The following is a 21,249-nucleotide window of genomic DNA, read 5'->3' as shown; positions in this document are numbered from 1 at the left end:
CAAATCCTTTTGCTATGAATGCTAACATACCATTCGCTTTCTTCACTACCTGCTGCACCTGCATGCCTACTTTCAATGACTGATGTACCATGACACCCAGGTCTCGTTGCATCTCCCCTTTTCCTAATCGGCCACCATTCAAGTAATAGTCTACTTTTCTTTTGGCACTAAAGTGGATAACCTCACATTTATCCACATTATACTGCATCTGCCATGCATTTGCCCACTCACCGAGCCTATCCAAGTCATCTTGCAGCCTCCTAGCATCCTCCTCACAGCTAACACTGCCCCCCCCAGCTTCGTGGAGATGTTGCATTCAATTCCCTCGTCCAAATCATTAATATATATTGTAAATAGCTGGGGTCCCAGCACTGAGCCTTGCGGTACCCCACTAGTCACTGCCTGCCATTCTGAAAAGGACCCGTTAACTCCTACTCTTTGCTTCCTGTCTGCCAGCCAGTTCTCTATCCACATCAATACTGAACCCCCAATACCGTGTGCTGTAAGTTTGTATACTAATCACTTATGTGGGACCTTGTCGAAAGCCTTCTGAAAGGCTTATGTTAATTCTTAGCTAATAACAGAGCTTTAAGTAGACATTTAAGTAGACGTTTAGTTTAGAGATACAGCATGGAAACAGGCCATTTGGCCCACCATCGATCACCCGTTCACACAACGTCTGTTATTCCAATTTCTCATCCAATTTCTACACTTTTGGGGCAATTTACAAAGGCCAGTTACATTTTGAGACAGTTGTCCTGTTTTGTCAAAAATGCTGGAATCTTACAGCTAAACATAAAGTGCTGGAGAAACTCAGCAGGTCAGGCAGCATCTGTGAAGGGAATGGATTCACAACGATTCAAGTCTGGAAGCATCGTCTGTCCATTTCCTCCACAGATGCTGACTGACCCATTGAGTTCCTCCAGCGGTTTGGCTGGAACATTTACATCGGCATGGACTCCTGGAAATCAGACTTGTTCTTCTTGAAGAGAGTGGTATGAACCCTTTCATCTTCAACAGGGACAACAGACCAGGTCTAGCTGAGTGCCTCGTCAGGCAGAATGCCATGATAACAGGGCGGCACAATGACACAGTGGTAGAGTTGCTGCCTTACAGTGCCAGAGACCCGTATTTGATCCTGACTATGGGTACTGTCTGTACAGAGTTTGTATATTCTTCCTGTGACCGCGTGGGTTTACTCCAGGTTCACCGGTTTCCTCCCACATTCTAAAAGACGTGCAGGTTTGTAGGTTAATTGGCTTATGTAAATTTTAAATTGTCCCGAGTGTGTAGAATAGTGCTAGTGTATGGGGTGATTGCTGGTCGGTGTAGACTTGGTGACAAAGGGCTTATCTCTAGAGTCTAAACACTCCTTGCAGTATCGAATGAGAATTTTAAGCTCAAGTTTCTGGAGTTGGCTTGAACACAAACTTTCAGCAAGAGTTTCTGTGAAGCAGCTGAGGTGCACATTCATGCACATTTTGGACACGTACTTGAATTGGAAAGGTATAGAGGGATAGGGGCCAAAAGGGGGCAAGTGGGACTAGTGTGGATTGGACATCTTGGGCCTCAGTTTAGTTTCCCTGCTGTGCGGCTCTGTGACTGCAAATAATTATTTATATTGCTGAAGTATAATGTATTGGGAATTTGAAAGTCCCTTATCATTTAATCTAGAAATCGAGACGTAGCATTTATTAATAAAAGCGATTGTTGGATGTAGAAAATACTTTAAACTTCTAATATTTTAAACAGTTTTGGTGAGAAAATGTTTGTGTGGAACTGAAGCATCTCTCCATTTTTAGCTTCTGGTGTTATGATCAACAATTCCTAAGCTTAATGTAACACAGGGCATGAAACATATTCCTTTATTCCACAGATAAACTGCTAAATTATATCTATTACTCTCCATGTTCAGCCTTTTCACTAACACAGCCCTCTTTCAAATCAATTCGCATGCTAAGCAAAACACAAAGTGCTGGAGGAACTCAGCGGGTCAGGCTGCAAGATAGGGTGGCACAGTGGCCCAACAGTAGAGTTACTGCCAGTCATACAGTAGCAGAGACCCGGGTTCGATCCTGACCTCGGGTGCTGTCTGCACGCAGTTTGCACGTTCTCCCTGTGACCACGTGTGTTTCCTCCGAGTTCTCCCATTTCCTCCCATATTCCAAAGCCGTACAGGTTTGTAGTTTAATTGGCTTGAAGTCATAGTGTGATACAATGTGGAACCAGGGCCTTTGGCCCAACTTGCCCACACCAACATGTCCCAGCTACACTACCCCCACCTGCCCACGTTTGGTCCACATCCCTCCAAACCTGTCCTTTCCATGTACCTGTCTAACTGTTTCTTAAACGTTGCAATAGTACCTGCCTCAACTATCTCCTCTGGCAGCTTGTTCCGTATACCTACCACCCTTTGTGTGAAAACGTTACCCCTCAGATTTCAATTAAATCTTTTCCCCTTCACCTTTAACCTATGTCCTCTGATCCTCGATTCACCTACTTTGGGCAAAAGACTCTGTGCATCTACCTGATCTATTCCTCTCATGATTTTATACACCTTAATAAGATCACTCCTCATCCCCTTGAGCTCCAATGAATAGAGTCCTTGTCAACTCAACCTCTCACTATAGTTCAGACCCTCCAGCACTGACAACATCCTTGTAAACCTGTATACCCTTTCCAGCTTGACAGCACCTTTCCTATAATAATGATGCCCAGAACTGAACACAATACTCTAAATGCGGTATTATAAAGACCAAAGTCTAACACAACTGCAACATGACTTCCCAACTTCTATACTCAATACTCTTGAGTGATGAAGGCCAATGAGCCAAACGACTTTTTGACCACCCTATCTACCTGCGACTCCACCTTCAAGGAACCATGCATCTGCACTCCTAGATCCCTCTGTACTATAATCCCCAGAGCACTACCATCCATAGTGTAAGTCCTGCCCATGTTAGACTTCCCAAAATGTAACACCTCACCATTCTCGGTAAATTGTTCCTTGTGTGTAGCGTAGTGCTAGTGTACGGGGTGATCGCTGGTCGGCACGGACCCAGTGGGCCAATGCGCTTGTTTTACCGCTGCCTCTCTAAACTAAACTATCTGTGGAGGGAATAGAAAGGAGAAGTTTTGGGCCTGCTGCCTTCTTCAGACTGAAGTAATATTATATAGAAACGGGGAACTTCAGATGCTGATTTATAGAAAAACACAAAGTGCTAGAGTAATTCAGTGGATCAGGTCGAACATGGATAGGTGATGTTTCAGGACAGGACCCTTCTAGCAGGAAAGTGGAATAACATAGAACAGCTCTTCGCCCCACTCGCCCATGGTATATTTCTAAACTAAACTAGACTAAACTGTTAGGGATAACTGAGATCTAGTGTGAACGGATCAACGGTCAGCATGCACTCAGTGGGCCAAAGGGCTTGTTTCCTTGTTGTATCTCTAAACTAAACTAAATAACTGCAGATAATTTCAAAAATATCTTTGACAACATGAGCAAGCTTTCAGTGGGGTGAATTATTTCCCACAGTTAATCCAATCACATGAAAATCTTGATTCATGCAAAGAATTTCAATTAAAAATACTGAACCAAATATAAAACCTTCAAATCATCCAGCTTGCAGTCAGTGTTCAGCATACAAAATAATATCAGCAATCCACTGCCAATTTCACTTACAAATAATGGCATAATTTAAAAACTTAATCCATTTATGCAAAATACACACCAACTCCTATCAGTTGTTTTGAATTGTTGAATGAATAAATAATTAAAAATTGACACAAGGATGAGCAAATTATCATATTTAATTGAAAAATATGCTTTGATGTAAGGATAATGTTTTTAGCAAGTTTACAATTTGGCAAAGTGTATATTTTCATGCTGTTCTTTTAACAAATGTGAAATTCTGAACTTACTGGGAGAAAAAATTATATAGATCCACATGGTGCGTTTTTTATAGACAGAAACATGCATATCATTCCTCACTGTTTTTTCCTTAACAAGGATCTGTTATTACAAATTCACAATTCACAACTCCCTGCATTAATCAAGGCTGCTATTCATGCAATTTGCAAACATCAAGCATCAGATTGCAACGTTATCAGCCATATCCATGACACCCTCGACCACCTGTGGTGACCAGCGTTCGAAGAGGCCTTCCAGAGTTCCCATGGACACTGCGTGCCCCTCTCCCTCATCCATACACATGTAGGTATGGACATAGGCCCAGAAGAGAGTCAGGCAGTTGACTTGGTTATAACCCTGGACTGCCCGCTTCCTCAACCCATGAATGTCCATCTTGGCCAGGCCCAGATGCAAAGCAAACCGACAGGGAGTTTTCACCCCCCCCCCCCCCCCCCCCCCCCCCCCCACCCCCACCAAACATCCCCCCCCCCCCCCCCCCCCCCCCCCCCCCCTCGCCCTCCGTATCGGGGGACCAACGATCAGGAGCATGGGACTGAAATACAGTCAAAACTTGAGGAGCGGCCCTTTTAGATGCTGAGACAGGGGCTGCTGCCTCTCGCACGCCCTGTACACAATCTCTTCCATTGCTCCTTGCGGTTGGTGTCTGTGGTTGATTGTCGTGCTTTTGTGTGGGTTTACAGGTTAACTGTAAAATTGCCTTGAGTGTGTCGGGAGTTCATGGGAAAGTGGGGCAGCACGGAACTAGTGTAAACGGATGGCCGATATGGACTTAGTAGGCTGAAGGTAACCACAAAATGCTGGAGTATCTCAGCAGGTTCGGAAGCATCTCTGGAGGGAAGAAATAGGAGACGCTTGGAGTCGAGACATCTGAATGCCCCTTTTTAAAAAAAATTAGAATTAGATCCTTTATTTGTCATTCAAACCTTGCGGTCTGAACGAAATGTCGTTACCTGCAACCATACATACAATAATAAACAACAGAACAGACAGTAAACACAAATTAACATCCACCACAGTGAGCCCACCAAGCATCTCCTCACTGTGATGGAGGCAAAAATCTTAGGGCTGCTGTCTCTTCCCTCCTCTTCTCCCTCTGCGCTGAGGCGATTCCCCACCGGGCGATGGTAAGTCAGTCCCGCGGCTCACCGAACCTCGCGAACGGGCCGGTTCAAACTCCGCGGCCGAACCCCGGACTCAGGCCGCCGTCTCAGCCACCGGAGCACCGTTCCAGCCCCGAACCGGATCGCCCTCACGTGAGCGCCGTTCCACCCTCGAGCCAGGCCGCCCTCATGGGAGCATCTCAGCCCCGTGCCAGGCCACCCTCACGGGAGCGCCATTACCCTCGAGCCAGGCCGCCCTCATGGGAGCGTCTCAGCCCCTCACGGGAGCGCCGTTCCATCCCCGAGCCGGGCCGTCCTCACGGGAGCGAGCCCAGGGCGAGTCCTGACGGGCTCTGCCTCCGGAGCCTCGAGGTCGCCAGCTCCGGCATTAGGCCTCAGCACAGACGGAGGCAGAGAAGGGGGACACGACAAGAAAGTCGCATTCCCCCGAAGGGAGAGACAGAAAGCCCTGTTTCAACCCCCCCCCCCCCCCCCCCCCCCCCACACATAACACAAACTTAAAAAACAAAATCTTAACTTAACAAGCCGAAAAAAACAACACAAAAAAGTAAAAACAAACGGACTGCAGGCAAGCTGCAGCCGTTCACCAGCGCCGCCACTTCCGAAATATGCCTCACTGTATCTCTAAACTAAACAAAAGTAAGACACGCAGGCTTGTAGTTTAATTGGTCTCTGTCATTAGCCCCAAGTACATAGGTAGTGGGTGAGAAAGACACAGAATCGGGATTGGAATCGTATTCTCCAGAGGTGCTCCCTGACCCGCTAAATTTCTCCAGCACTTTGTATTTTCCTAACCTGTTTAAGAACCTGACCGTCAACTTTTGTTGATGAACTTTAGTTTTCAACTTCAGTAATCATTTCTTAATTTCAAAATATGGTCGGCCTGAACTTGGTGGGCTGAAGAGCCTGTTTCAAAGAGAGGATGAGAAAGTGGAATAACATAGAACTAGTGTGAACGAGTGATGGATGGATGGTGGGGACTTGAAGGGCCAAGGACACGTTTCCATGCTGGATCTTTCAATCAATTATCCATTTAAGAAGTCAAAACTTCTCTCACGTTCATTTTTGGCCAGTAAAGCACATTCTCCATCGTGTGATTTGTTCCGGGTCACTTGTGTAAGGTGTTTTGTGAAGTCGATTACACATTGAATTATGCATGACTGCAAAATCAAATTGGACACACAACATTTGTTAGGCAATAGAACTAAATGTAAATTACATAATAAGTTGAGTGCTTCGCATTTGAAAGCTTGCTCGGAAAATCTGGATAAAGTTGCAAAATGAACAGCATTACTCTCAGAATCAGAAATTAGTATAATACTCTGCACATCTAACATGTGAATTAGAAGGAATATTTAAAATAATATATTGTCACTCAACAATATTTTTATGTCGAACCTTTAGCAAGATCTCAATTACAGGAATGTTAACGCAGGTTGACATCGAGCTATGTGTGTAGTTAGAAAGTACAGAAGCTTGAAAGCACGCATCACCAGACTCAGGAACAGCTTCATCCCCACTGTTATCAGGCTTCTGAACGGTCTTTCCATTAGCTAGAGTACCGTAGAGTAGAGTTGCTGCCTTACAGCACCAGGGACCCGGGTTCAATCCAAGACTACGGTTTGCTGTCTGTACAGAGTTTCTACATTCTCCCCGTGACCACGCGAGTTTTCTCTGCGTGCTCCGGTTTCTTCCCATAATCTACAGACATACAGGTTTGTAGGTTAATTGGTTTCAGTAAAATTGAACATTGCCCTTGCTGTGTAGGATAGTGCTGGTGTACGGGGTGATCGCTAGTCAGAGCGGACTCGGTGAGCTGAAGGGCCTGTTTCCATGCTGCATCTCTAAACTAAACCTCTATCGCATTGCAGACATTGGACTTTGTCTATGGAACTGATGCGCTGCAATGCCAAGAAATATATTATGGATTGTGGATCTTACACTTTGCTCCATCTATTGTATCCCATCTACACATACAGTATGCTTCACTCTGGCTCCACATTTCACTCTTCCTCTTTAATTATCTGACACCCTATTCAATAGACAATAAACAATAGGTGCAGGAGTAGGCCATTTGATCCTTCGAGCCAGCACCGCTATTCAATGTGATCATGGCTGATCATCCCCAATCAGTACCGCGTTCCTGCCTTCTCCCCATATCCCCTGACTCCGCTATTTCTAAGACCCCTATCTAGCTCTCTCTCTAAAGCATCCAGAGAACCTTCCACCACCGCCCTCTGAGGCAGAGAATTCCACAGACTCGCCACTCTCTGTGAGAAAAAGTGTTTCCTTGTCTCCGTTCTAAATGGCTTACTCCTTATTCTTAAACTGTGGCCCCTGGTTCTGGACTCCCCCAACATCAGGAACATGTTTCCTGCCTCCAGTGTGTCCAAGCCCTTAACAATCTTATATGTTTCAATGAGATACCCTCTCATCCTTCTAAACTCCAGAGTGTACAAGCCCAGCTGCTCCATTCTCTCAGCATATGACAGTCCCGTCATCCCGGGAATTAACCTTGTAAACCTGCACTGCACTCCCTCAATAGCAAGAATGTCCTTCCTCAAATAAGGGGACCAAAACTGCACACAATATTCATCTCATCCTTTCCCCCTCTAGCCTTTGTCACTTACTCCATCCATTTGCCAATCAACCCCCCCCCCCCCCCCCCCCCCCCCCCCCCCCCCCCCCCCCCCCCCCCCCCCCCCCCCCCCCCCCCCCCCCTCCACTTATGGACACAAAGTGCTGGAGTAACTCAGCGGGTCTGGCAGCATCACTCAATAAAAAGGATGGGTGACGTTTTAGGTCGGGATCCTTCTTCAAACTGAAAGTAGGGGGTGAAGAGCTGGTGACGAGAAAAGACCAGGACCAATTGATGGTATACACTAAAGTTTGATATCACAGCTTAATAGAAATGCGTGATTTATCTTTAATATAACAATCTGAATGAAAAGACCTAAAATGACCTGTACATGCATAGAAAAATAGAAACATAGAAATAATTTCTCAGATATAGTATTTTCTTTGAAACAATTCTCACCTGAATTGTTGCACAATAGAACGCTACAGTAGCAATTGGTAATGGTCTCGACCAGAAACGTCACCTATACCTTTTCTCTGGAGATGCTGTCTGACCCACTGAGTTACTCCAACTTTTTGTGTCTATCTTCGGTTTAAACCAGTATCTGCAGTTCCTTCCGACACATTTTGTCTACTCCCCTTTCCCCTGACTCTCAGTGCGAAGAAGGGCCTCGACCCGAAACGTCACCTATTCCCGTTCTCCAGAGATGTTGTCTGACCCGCTGAGTTACTCCAGCTTTTTGTGTCTATCTTTGGTAATGGCATTTTGATTGATATTTAAAAACATTCGAGCCTAAAGTGTAAAAACAAGGAAACGTTATTGGGCTCAGTGATGTAACGTGTTACAGTGAAGCATATATAAGTTTAACTGTTGTGTGCTGTGAGAAGTTGACTCAATTTCCCACGGGACGTGGACAGTTACTCATAAATCACGAAAGAAGACAACCAGCTGCAATTTGTGGCTTTGCCCAATGATGTTTGAGTCAATCTTTCTAGTAACAATCCAATTTACCGAAACAAAAGGAAGTTTGGACTTTGAATTATCGCAATCTTATGGAAAAATCAAAATGGAGGAAAAATGTGTTCAGAAATTATTAGTCTCCTTTGATGACGTATCATCATTTAGTTTGTAATAAAATGGAACTGCAGATGCTAGTTTATGCAAAAGGTAGACACAAAATACTCGAGTAACTCCAGACATCAAACATATCCAGGTATGCTGCCTGAATTACTCCAGCATTTTTGTGTTTATGTTTATTCATGGAGTCATGGCGTTATACAGTATAGGAACAGGCCCTTCGGCCCAACTTGCCCACACTGGCCAACATGTCCCAGCTACACTAGTCCCACCTGCACGCGTTTGGGCCATATCCCTCCAATCCTGTCCTATCCATGTACCTGTATAACTATTTCCTGAATGTTGGGATGGTCCCCGACTCAACTATCACCCACCACCCTTTGTGTGAAAAAGTTATCCCTCCGATTCTTATTAAATCTTTTCCCCCACCTTAAACCTATGACCTCTGGCCCTCGATTCACCTACTCTGGGCAAGAGACTCAGTGCATTTATCCGATCTATTTCTCCCATGATTTTATACACCTCAATAAGATCACCCCTCATGCTCCTACGCTCCAAGGACTAGAGCCCCAGCCTACTCAACCTCTCCCGAAAACACGGACCCTCGAGTCCTGGCAATATCCTTGTAAATCTTATCTGTACGCTTTCCAGCTTTACAACATCTCTCCTACACTAAACACAATGCTCTAAATGCGGCCTCACCAGCGTCTTCTACAACTGCAACATGACCTTCCAACATCTATACTCAATACTCTGACTGATGAAGGCCAAATTGCCAAATGCTCTTTAGACCACCCTATCTACCTGCGACTCCACCTTCAAGGAACCATGTACCTGTACTCCTAGATCCCTCTCCACTACAACTCTCTACTACAATCCCCAGAGCCCTACCATTTACTGTAGGTCCTGCCCATGTTAAACTTCTCAAAATGCAACATCTCACATATTTCTGCATTAATTTCCATCAACCATTCCTCAGCCCACCTGGCCAATCGATCAAGATCCTGCTGCAATTTTTCACACCCCACTTCACTATCTGCAAAACCACCCACTTTCATATCATCAGCAAACTTACTAATCTTGCCCTGAATGTTCTCATCCAAATCATTGATATAGTTGACAAACAGTAACGGGCCCAGCACTGAACCCTGCGGCACACCACAATTTGCATGCCTTCTGTACCAGAAGCAATCTTCCACCATCACCCTCTGCTTCCTTCCATGAAGCCAATGTTCTTTCCATTGAGCTACCTCTCCTTGGATCCCATGGATCTAATCTTCCAGACCAGTCTACCATGTTGCACCTTGTTGAACGCCTTACTGAAGTCCATATATACTTCAATAGGGGGGAAACTGTTTTTCTTAGTCACTACCTGGTCGAGGATGCGTCTTTCCTCCGAGCCGCATCTTCGCCCCCCTCCTCGTGGTCGACCATCTGGATTGGCGCGGCCTTTCCTGCTGGAGACCAGCCAGAGCTTCAGCTTCAGCAGCGGTGCAGCATTGAAGTACCATCGTGGAGCGGCCGATGCCTTACTGGGGTCGCCGTGTGGAGCTCCGGAGTGCTGAGACTGCCGATTTTAACACCGTGGAGCTGTGGTCTGCGGAGTTTCCAGCCATGGGCAGTGCTGACTTTAACATCGCGGAGTCCTGGGATCCCTTTGCCGAGGGCCACCAGTGTTGAATCTCCGCCCAGCTCGGTCTGTGGACTTCGGGAGCCGCGGTCTCCGGTGAGAAGTGGCCGATTCGGAAACTCCAAGTCGCCGAGAATGTTCTTCCGTTCCGATGTCGGAGGTTCGATCATCGCGGCAAGAGGGCCTGAACATCGGGCCGCCGTAGCGGTGACTGAAGAGGGCTCGAGGCCCCGACCACGGGGGAACAAAGTAGAAGATGACTGTTACCTTCCCTCACAGTGGGAAACATTGATTCCGCTGTGTGGGGATGTACATGTTATATTCTATTGTGTTTTGTGTTCTTTTTATTCGTATGGCTGGATGATGATCCAAATCTCGCCAATTTGGTGCAAGTGACAATAAGTGTAAACTTGAATTTGAACTATAGCTCTGTCCTCATCAGTCTTTTTGGTCATGTCTTCAAAAAACCCAATCAAATTTGAGAGACATGACCTCCAACGTACAAACCAATGCTGACTATGCCTAATCAGCCCTTGTCAGTCTAAATGCCTGTATATCCTCTCAATCAGAATACTCTCTAGTAACTTTACAACTATTGGCGTGAAGTTTGCACGTTCTCCCTGTTACCACATGGGATTCCACCGGGTGCTCCGGTTTCCTCCCACATCCCAAAGACGTGCAGGTTTGTAGGTTAATTTAGTGCTTATTTATCAACTCTGGTTAGACTAGAGATTCGGTGCGGAAACAGGCCCTTCGGCCCACCTAACCTGTGCCGACCAGTGATCACCCCGCACGCTAACACTATTCTACACACCAGGAGCAATTTACAATTTTACTGAAGCCAATTAACTTACAAACCTGCACATCTTTCGAATGTGGGAGGATCGGAGCACCCGGAGAAAACCAATGCACTCAGGGAGAACGTACAGACAGCATCCGTAGTCATGATGCAACCCGGGTCTCCAGCCGCTGTAAGGCAGCAGCTCTACCCGCTGCGCCACTGTGCCGGCCCAGAAGCACACAGCTGAGTTGAAAGTTTTTACTTTTTGCATGTCAGTGTTCGGAGAGCTCACCGACTGAACCTGTCACTGCGGCACAGCGCTGGGTCAATGCTGCCAATAACATCTCGGACTGTGGCATGCCCTGGGATACGGGATATAATTGCAACTATCACTCATCCTGCTGCAAGATGCTGGGAGGAAATGATGAAGCTGTTTGCCTCACCCTGCAGCTCATCAATAATCTGCTCGATGTGTTTGTGATTGACTGTTGTCACCAGTGGCCACTGCAGCTGTGGAATTTACAGCCACAATCAGGCGACCTACACCACATGACAGTCGCTCACTCACCCCCATCTCCAGCCCATCCCACACCACCTCTGCTCCTGTCAACCATGGGACAGCATGGCATGTTTTAATACATTTCACATTAGTTTATTATAGTCACCTGTACCAAGGTACAGTGAAAAGCTTTTTTTGTTGCATGCTAACCACTCAGCGGAAAGACTATACATGATTACAATCGAGCTGTCCACAGTGTACGGATACAGAATAAAGGAAATAACGTTTAGTGCAAGATAAAGCCCAGAAAGACCGATTAAAGGTAGTCCGAGCGTCTCCAGGGCAGTAGGTCGGAGGTCAGGGCCACTCTCTAGTTGGTGGTAGGATGGTTCAGTTGCCTGATAACAGCTGGGAAGAAACTGTCCCTGAATCTGGAGGTGTGCGTTTTCACACTTATGTACCTCTTGCCTGATGTGAGAGGGGAGAAGAGGGAGTGACCGGGGTGAGACTGGTCCTTGATTATGCTGCTGGCCTTGCCGAGGCTGCGTGAGGTGTAGATGGAGTCTGGGGAGGGGAGGTTGGTTTATGTGATGGTCTGGGCTGTGTCCACAATTCACTGCAGAGTTTTTATTCCAGTCTGAACATTCCAGTCTGAACAGTCGATTTTGCCAACCTGTCCTCATTGGTTGCAACATAATAGTAGCAGCAGACATGCAATAGACATCGTTCACACTGGTCTTGCAGTGCTGTAGCATGAAGAAGTACTTCATTGAGAACATTAGCTACAAGAAGGGGCCAGACAAACTTGGATTGTTTTCTCTGGATTACCGGAGGTTGAGGGGAGAGCTGATAAACGTGTCTGAAATTATGCCTAAAACAATGTCCATGCTGAACACGACACCAAGCTAAATGAAACTCCTCTCCCTGCACGAGATCCATATCCCTCCATTCCATGCATATCCATGTGCCTATGTCTGAAGAAGACTGAAATGTCACCTATCCGTGTTCTCCAGATATGCTGCTTGAGCTGCTAAATTACTCCAGCACTTTGTGTATTTAGTGTAGTGTAGTGCGCATTTAGTGTATTAACAAGCATCTGCAGTTCCTTTTTTCTACATCTTTGGCATCCTCGAGTTGCCTAAGGAAGTCCAGAAGTTAGCTCGAACTGCATCCATCTTAAATCTGATTTGTGGAAACGGAGAACTGCAGATGCTGGTTAATACCAAAGGGAGACACAAAGTGATAGAGTAATTCAACGGGTCAGGCAGCATCTCTGAAGAAAAAGAATGGGTAACGTTTTGGCTCGTGACCCTTCTTCAGACTCACTCTGCCTGACCCACTGAGATACTCCAGCGCTTTGTGTATTTAGTGTAGTGCAGTGTGCATTTAGTGTATTAACCAGCATCTGCAGTTCCTTGTGTGTATCGGATTTGGTGGTCTGAGTGTGTATGTATGTGTGTGCGTGGCTCCTGCCATCTGGAATAGGGCCAGGCCTGTATGGTCTACAGTGAGTGAACTTGCCTTGCATTCCCGGTGCAGTTATCTGCTTACGATCTTCACTGAAGGAGGAGATTACCCATCAGAGATCCCATTTCCAAAAATCGTCAGCAGGAAAGCTGAAAGACGGATCTCTCGCAGATCAGAATTTTAACTTCCACTTTTATTTATGCTCTGTAGACATTGTACAGCTGGTGCCCCTGATAACGGCAGCAGATGGGAATGTGCTTGAAAATGATTGAGCACATTGACAGAGGCAGCACGGTGGTGCAGCGGTAGAGTTGCTGCCTTACAGCGCCAGAGATCCAGGTTCCATCCTGACTACGGCTGCTGTCTGTCCGGAGTTTGTACATTCTCCCTGTGACTGCGTGGGCTTTCTCCGGGTGCTCCGGTTTCCTCCCACACTCCAAACACGTGCAGGTTTGTAGGTTAATTGGCTTTGGTAAATGGTCCCCAGTGTGTAGGATAGTGTTAGTCTATCGGGCGATCGCTGGTCGGCACGGACTCGGTAGGTCTGTATTTCTAAAGTGACTCTTGAATGAGAGGAACATAGTTAGAAGCAGGAAATCGTTTAAAACTATGAATCTCTTCGCATGGAGAATGGTAAATCTCTGGAATTCTTCCCCTGGGGGAGCGGTTGTGGATGCTAAGGCAATGGAGGTATTTCAAATGGAAGCAAAAGATTTTTTGAAAGACAAAGAACTGATGGATCCATGGAAGTGCATCTGTGGTCTGGGTCAGAACATCAGGTGTGGTCACACGGAATGGTGGTGTGACTTTGGGGGGGGGGGGGGGGGGGGGATTTCCAGTGTGCTCTCATGAGACTGTCAGGATTAAAAGGAGGCGCTGGGGGACCATCAGTTGCCAAAAAAACGGTGGTGGAACCGAACTATCACAACATTTATATTGGTACAGGTTCACTTCAGTTTAGTTTATTGTCACGTGTAATATAGATAGGAAAGGTTTAGAGGGATGTGGGCCAAATGTGGGCAGGTGAGACTAGTGTAGATGGGGCATTTTGATCAGCATGGTCACTTTGGGCTGAAAGGCCTGTTTCTTTGCTATATGATTCCATGACTACCTGTATATCAAAATAGTTTAGAAGAACAAACAAGATTGGAGTAAATGGATTTAAAAATGGATAATAACAAGGTCTTTCTAATGTCTGACACTGCTGATCTGCTTTTGTTGATAACATGTTGTGTTTGAGCTTCTAGTTGGTTTTATTTCATTATTGTCACATGTACCAACATACAGTGAAAATATTTTGTTTGTGTGCTATCCATTTAAATGAGATCATGCTATTTATGAGTTCCAAACTTGTTGGAGTTTGGAAGGATGAGGGGAGACTTCTTTAAAACTTACCGAATGGTGAAAGGCCCGTGTAGAGTGAATGTGGGGGAGGATGTTTCCACTAGTGGGAGAGTCTAGGACTAGAGGGCATAGCCTCAGAGTAAAACGGCATATGTTTAGAAAGGAAATGAGGAGGAATTTCTTTAGTCAGTGGGGTAGTGAATCTGTGGAATTCATTGCCACAGACAGCTGTGGAGGCCAAGCCAATTCATGTTTTTAAGGCGGAGATTGAAAAACTCTTGATTAGTAAGGGTGTCGGGGAGAAAGGCAGAGGAATGGGATTGAGAGGGAAATATCGATCATCTGTGATTGAATGGTAGAGTAGACCTGAGAGGCCAAATGGCCTAATTCTGAATCTAGAACTTCTGAACTTATGAAGTACAATCAAGCCCCATGCAAGTACAACATGTCGGGCAAAGAGAAAAACACCAGAGTGCAAAATATAGTGTTACAGCAGGGTATTGTTACAAGGAAAAAGTCCAGTCTATGGTGACGTAAGTTAGAAGATCAGGACTATACCCTTAGCTTATGGGAGGACCATTCAGTGGTATCATAACAGCGGGGGAAAAGTTCTTCCTGGATCTGGCGGTATCTGCTTTCAAACGTTTTGTATTTGTCGAATGAGAGAGGGAGGAAGAGGGAGTGACCATGGTGAGAAGGGTCCTTGATTAAGGGTGCTGTCCTGGGGCAGCGTGACGTGTAGACGGAGTCAATGGTGGGGAGTCTGGTCTGTGTGATGGACTGGGCTACGTCCACAACTCTCGACAATTGATTGCGGTTTTGGGTAGACCCCAAGATTCTAATCAATTTGACACCCAAGACTGATGAAGAGGGAACTGGGTGATTGATGCTAAATGTTGGGAAGAATGAAGGCAGGATCTTTTGTCCCTGCCACAAACTCTTGCCACTGACAGCACCCTTGTTCCACAACGCTGTCTGAAACTAAACTGTTGGCCTCCATGGTATCACAAGATGAGCTCTGTGGACCATATCCAAATGACAATTAAGGACAGAGATGTCCCTGTCCATAACACAACATGGTTCAGTTCACCTCTTTCTGAATCCCACAGTCGGACCTTGGCAATCTCCAGATTATCCATCCCAATGCACAAAGAGCTGATGAAATGTGAATTCAACCAAAACGCTTTGCACATCACATTTTAAATCCCCTTAAAATCCAGATCTTCATTCGCCCTTGGGAAAAAATATCTCCGGCACGGTGGTTGAGTTGCTGCCCAAAAGCGCCAGAGACCCGGGTTCAATCTGACTACGGATGCTCTCTGCACAGAGTTTGTACGTTCTCCCCGTGACCGTGTGGGTTTTCACAGGGATCTCAGGTTTCCACCCACACTGCAAAGATGTACAGGTTTGTACGTTAATTGGCTTGGTATAATGGATAAATTGTTCCAAGTGTGTGTAGGATAGTTTAAGTGTGTGTGTGGATCACTGGTCAGCATGGACACGGTGGGCCGAAGGGCCTGCTTCCCTGCTCCATCTCTAAACAAAATGAATAATTGTCGGGGAAGACAGGTATGTGGTTTATGCACATGTGAGTTGGTCTTGGCATCATGTTCAGCACAGACATTGTGGGCCGAAGGGCCCGTTCCTGTGCTGTCCTGTGTTCCATGTCAGTAGGAGTTGGGCTGAAAGGTCTATTTCCATGCAGTATGGCTCTATAACGCCAGCAGACAAACACATATTTTAGCAGTGAACGATAGTCATCTCCACGTTGTAACAATTCATTTACTTGTGCACCATGCCAGGGACCTGGAAGAATACAGGACAGCTTTGGCACCTTGGAGACATTTGCAATAACACTGTACTTAGGTTTTCCATGCGTGGTATAATAATATTCTCACACGGTGCAGAGACAATGGAATTGCTTGCAAAGCACTAATGAGAAATGCCAGAGATAATTGTCTACATCAGCCTTTGACTATTGCTTCAATATTGTATTCATCTTTTAATATCTCTGGATATTTAAAATGAGTGAAAGGAAGGAATTGTGGTCGGGATCATTTTATCATTGCTAATCACTAATGACGAGAACACAGAATATATAACAGTACAGCACAGGAACAGGCCCTTCAGCCCACAATGCGCATGCTAAGCATGATGCCAACATAAATTAATCTTCTCTTCCAGCACGTAATCCATATCCCTTTCAAATTGTGGTTAATTGTAACTTTCCTTTAGATTCCCTGATAATGGCTTGTTGTTGTGTCAAAAATAGGTAGATTTTTCTTGAAGAAAATTAGTTCTAGCAGATCTACTTTTCTTCATTTGAGAGTTTAGTTTGAGAGGTACAGGCCCTTCTGCTCACTTCTTCTTCTTTTCATGTCCATCTTGTTTCAAATGTTGACCTCGCTGCCATCGTCCATCCTGAAAAGGACGCAAGCTTCCGGCGACAATCAGTAGAAGCCATCACTTGTCGCAATAGATGATGGTGGTAGCAGAATTAGCTCAGGATACTTCCAGTTTCCAGCTCCGTGACGTGGACGCTTCTGCCATGTTTAGCCCACTGAGTCCACGCCGACCATCGAGCACTTTTTCACACTAGTTTTATATTTCATCACTTTCTCATCCACTCCCTTCTCACTGGGAGGCAATTTACAGAGGGCCAATTAACCTACAATCCCGCATGTCTTTAGGATATGAGAGTAAACCGGAGCAGCTGGAGGAAACCTGCTCAATTACAGGGAAAATGTGCAAACTTCACACGGACAGCACCCGAGGTCAGGATTGAACCCAGGTCTCTGGCGCTTGTGAGGAGCAAGAAGCAAGCAGCCGTACATGGCCCGCACTTGACCTTTTGGATCCATTTTTCTTGAAAGCCCAAGGTCATCCCTTTCAGAGCCTCTGGATAGACTGCACGGGGAATTGGTTTCAGATCTGGATCGTTTCCTCTGTTGACTGTGTCTATTTTGCTACATTTCCATTTCTATTTCCATAACCTACAAACCCACATGTGTTTGGCATGTAGGAGGAAACCGGAGCACCTGGAAGAAACCCACTTGATCACAGGGAGAACGTGCAAACTGCACACAGCCAGCACCCGAGGTCTAGATCCAACCCGGGTCTCTGACGCTGTGAAGCAGTGGCCCAACCAGCAGTGCCACTGTTCCGCCTGCAGATATTGATGTTTCTTTGTGTTTATTGTATCTGGGGGGATGCAGACTCCCATGGATAATCCATTTTGCATGACAGGTTAATTCCCAGGATGGCGGGACTGACGTACGATGAAAGAATGGGTCGACTGGGCTTGTATTTGCTGGAATTTAGAAGGATGAGAGGAAATCTTATAGAAACATATACAATTATTAGAGAGTTGGACAGGGTAGATGGAGGAAAAATGTTCCTGATGTTGGGGGAGTCTAGAACCAAGGGTCACAGTTTAAGTATAAGGGGTAGGCCATTTAGGACTGAGATGAGGAAAAAGGTTTTCACCCAGAGAGTTGTAAATCTGTGGAATTCTCAGCCACTGAAGACAGTGGGGGCCATTTCACTGGATGTTTTCAAGAGAGAGTTAGATTTAGCTCTTAGGGTTAATGGAATCGAGAGATATGGGGAAAGAGCCGGAACAGGGTACTGATTTTGGATGATCAGACATGATCATATTGAATGGCAGTGCAGGCTCGAAGGGCCGAATGGCCTTCTCCTGCACCTATTTTCTATGTTGATATGTTTCTATGACAATGCTTTTCACCAACAGCTATTTTAGCTGTTAAATACAAACATTTTTTTTTACTTATTTGCCTCCCAGCACGTTTGTTTCTGTGCATAAAACAAAATCTTGAGTGAGTAATAAACTACGTTTTTGCTGTCTGACTGTTCGCATTAATTTATGCTCCCAAGGTTTACCATTGATCTGGGCCATTATCTTTCATTTAATCTATTTTGATCTGTTGCTGTGAGACTGATCTTTTATATGATGATGAGCTTTAAATATATTGTGGCTCCATCAGCTTGCAGACACCAACCGCACGCTATTTAATATGTCTTGATCTTTCTCCACGTGCAGAATGCCCAATTTATACATCAGCACTGGTTCTCCATTTTGTATTGAGAGCAAGGCTCTCTGATCTACAGTATGTAGAAACCAAGAACTGCAGATGCTGCTTTATACCAAAGTTAGACACAAAATGCTGGAGTAATTCAGCGGGTCAGGCAGCATCTCTGAAGGACATGGATATGGTTTTGGGTCACGTCTGACCCTTCTGGTATATTCTTATCCTCTTGAAATAAATGCTGTAATGACCAATGTACCAACTGCTTGTTACACTTGCATGTTAATTTACTGTGTATCGAAACACAATATCTATACATCTCTGCACCCCACTCATTTAGGTTCTCCCTCTAATTAAATAATACTGTATTTTAATTCCACTCACGGAAGTGCATGACCTAATTATTTTTTATTATTACTACATTATCTTTATTGTTACTACATTATACTCCATTTGCAGAGGTCTCACCCCTTCACTCAACCCCTCTCTATTCCATGGCAGAGACCAAATGTGCTCATCACAGTGTGCCCTACCACCTATTTTTATGTTATCTGTAAACAAGAATACCGTAGACTGCAACCCCCGTCCCTTTGATATTGTTATCAATATTCAACAGCTCAGGAACTGGCACAAATCCCCGGGGCATTCTGCCAATTACATCTTTCCAGCATGAAGTCTAGTTTGGTTTATTGTCACGTGTACCGAGGTACGGTGAAAAGCTTTTTTTTATTGTGTGCTATCCAGTCAGCGAAAAGACGACACGATTACAATCAAGTCGCGCACAGATACAGGATAAAGGGTGCAAGGGTAAAGGGTATATACTCATTGAAGGTGCCCAAGTCAGATGATTCTCTGTGTACTGATCACAGAAGTGGACCTGCAATCACTCATTACAATTGCTCCACTCTTTTAAACTTCTACTCCAACAGCAGCATTTCTTATTTATCCGTACACGATGGACGGCTCGATTGTAGTCATATATAGCCTACCTGCGCGCGGACTGGTGAGCACGCAACAAAAAAGCTTTTTACTGTACCACGGTACACGTGACAATAAACAAAACTCAAACTAAAAACATTTAATGCAAGGTAAAGTCCAATTAAAGATACTTCAAAGGTCTCCAATGAGGTAAATGGGAGGTCAGGACTGTTATCTAGTTAGTTAGAGGATGGTTCAGTTGCCTGATATCAGCTGGGATGAAACTGTCCCTAAATCTGGAAAAAGCCTCATTTATCCTGTACCTTTATTCCATGTGATAACCAGTTTTTAATCCATGTTAACAAACTCTCCATAAATCAAGAGCTCTTATCTTGTGAACATTTATGACACACCTTATCAAGTGCCTTCTGAGAGTCTAAGTACACCACATACACATGTTTCCCTCGACTGGCTTTACTTGTTATATCCTCAAACAACTTCAGTAAATATGTCAAACATTATTTCCTTTCATTAAACCATTTTCACTCAGTTTGAATGCATCAATATTTTCTAACTAACCAGAAACTTCTTCCTTAATTATAGATTCTACTAGACTAAGTGGGACTCGTTGGGTCCCAGGTTCACACGAGAGGGCTGGTCCCTCAACGCAATATTCCACTTCTCCACCAATTCCAATATTGGTGGCTAGTGGGAGGTTAGGAGGGGGGTGGAGGGGTTCTGAAGCGCAAGCATGGTGTTGTGGATCAAGTCAAGTCAAGCACAGTGAGTGCAGGGCCAACAATCCATTTCAATCCATTTCATGTTGTCAATCCATTTCAAGTCAAGTCAAGCACAGGGCAGGCAGGGCCAGCCAACAATACAATCCATTTGCTTTCATTTCAGGTGAGGTCAAGCAAAGCAAAAGCAAAAGCACAGGGCAGGCGGGACCAGCCAACAATACAATCCATTTGCTTTTATTTCAGGTGAGCTCAAACAAAGCAAAGCCAAGGCAAAAACAAAAGCACTGGGCAGGCCAAATAATTTATTTCATTTCATTTCATTTCCATTTCCATTTCCATTTCAAGCACAGGGCAGGCCAAACAACTAATTTCATTTCATTAAGGGTAAACAAATCATTTATTGCAAGCACATTAAGGATTAACAAATCATCATTCATTGCAAGCACATTACTGGCTAACAAATAATTTATTGCAAGCACATGAAGGGTTAACCACATAAAGCACATAACCACATAAACGGTACTCACAGTTCAGTAGACCCCGTGGCTCAGTAGACTCACAGTTCAGTAGACTCACAGTTCAGTGGACTCACAGTAGAATCAGGATTGTGGCCTCTCCCTCGCGATCTTTCAGAGTGACTCTCACGTCCAGGCATTCGGGGTTTTATAGTCCTGCCCTATGTTGCTCCCATTCCATCAGACAAAGCTTCTTCCAAGTCCAAGCCCATGTCATGAGTGCCACTGTGTACCCTAGGGTTGCCAACTGTCCCATATTAGCCGGGACACCCCTTATAGTGGGCTAAATTGGTTTGTCCCATATGGGACCGCCATTGTCACATATTTGACTGCTACTACTCGGGTCGAGGGGATTGTCCAGCCACGCCTCACCCATCCTGACATAGTGCAGCCCATGGATTGCAGTAGCAGCAGCACCTCGCCCGTGGCCCCGTCGGTCGGCAGCCCGGCCACCTGTCCGGCCTTCGGACCTTCGCTTACCACCAACACCACTACCCCTCCTTCTCCTGGCCAATCATCGGTTCATGAGTTGGATGGGGTGCCGGACTTTGCGAGTGACATCGTGCGGGGCAAAACTCCTCAGCTAGCCAGCTGGCCGG

At 45.4% G+C, this 21,249-nt stretch overlaps 1 protein-coding gene across 1 annotated transcript in view; it reads left to right on the top strand.

Moving 5' to 3' along the window:
- The window catches only part of kcnt2 (potassium channel, subfamily T, member 2), a 311,774-nt gene that overhangs the window by 199,843 nt on the left and 90,682 nt on the right, over positions 1-21,249 (top strand). The window contains 1 exon segment of the mRNA XM_055641239.1: positions 818-820. Within this exon segment, the coding sequence (XP_055497214.1) occupies positions 818-820 (3 nt within the window).

This window comes from Leucoraja erinacea, chromosome 10 (genome assembly GCF_028641065.1).
Source record: "Leucoraja erinacea ecotype New England chromosome 10, Leri_hhj_1, whole genome shotgun sequence".
NCBI classification, from domain to species: Eukaryota; Metazoa; Chordata; class Chondrichthyes; order Rajiformes; family Rajidae; genus Leucoraja; species Leucoraja erinaceus.
Note: the sequence above shows the minus strand (reverse complement) of the source record. Positions and strands in the feature narration are given on the sequence as shown.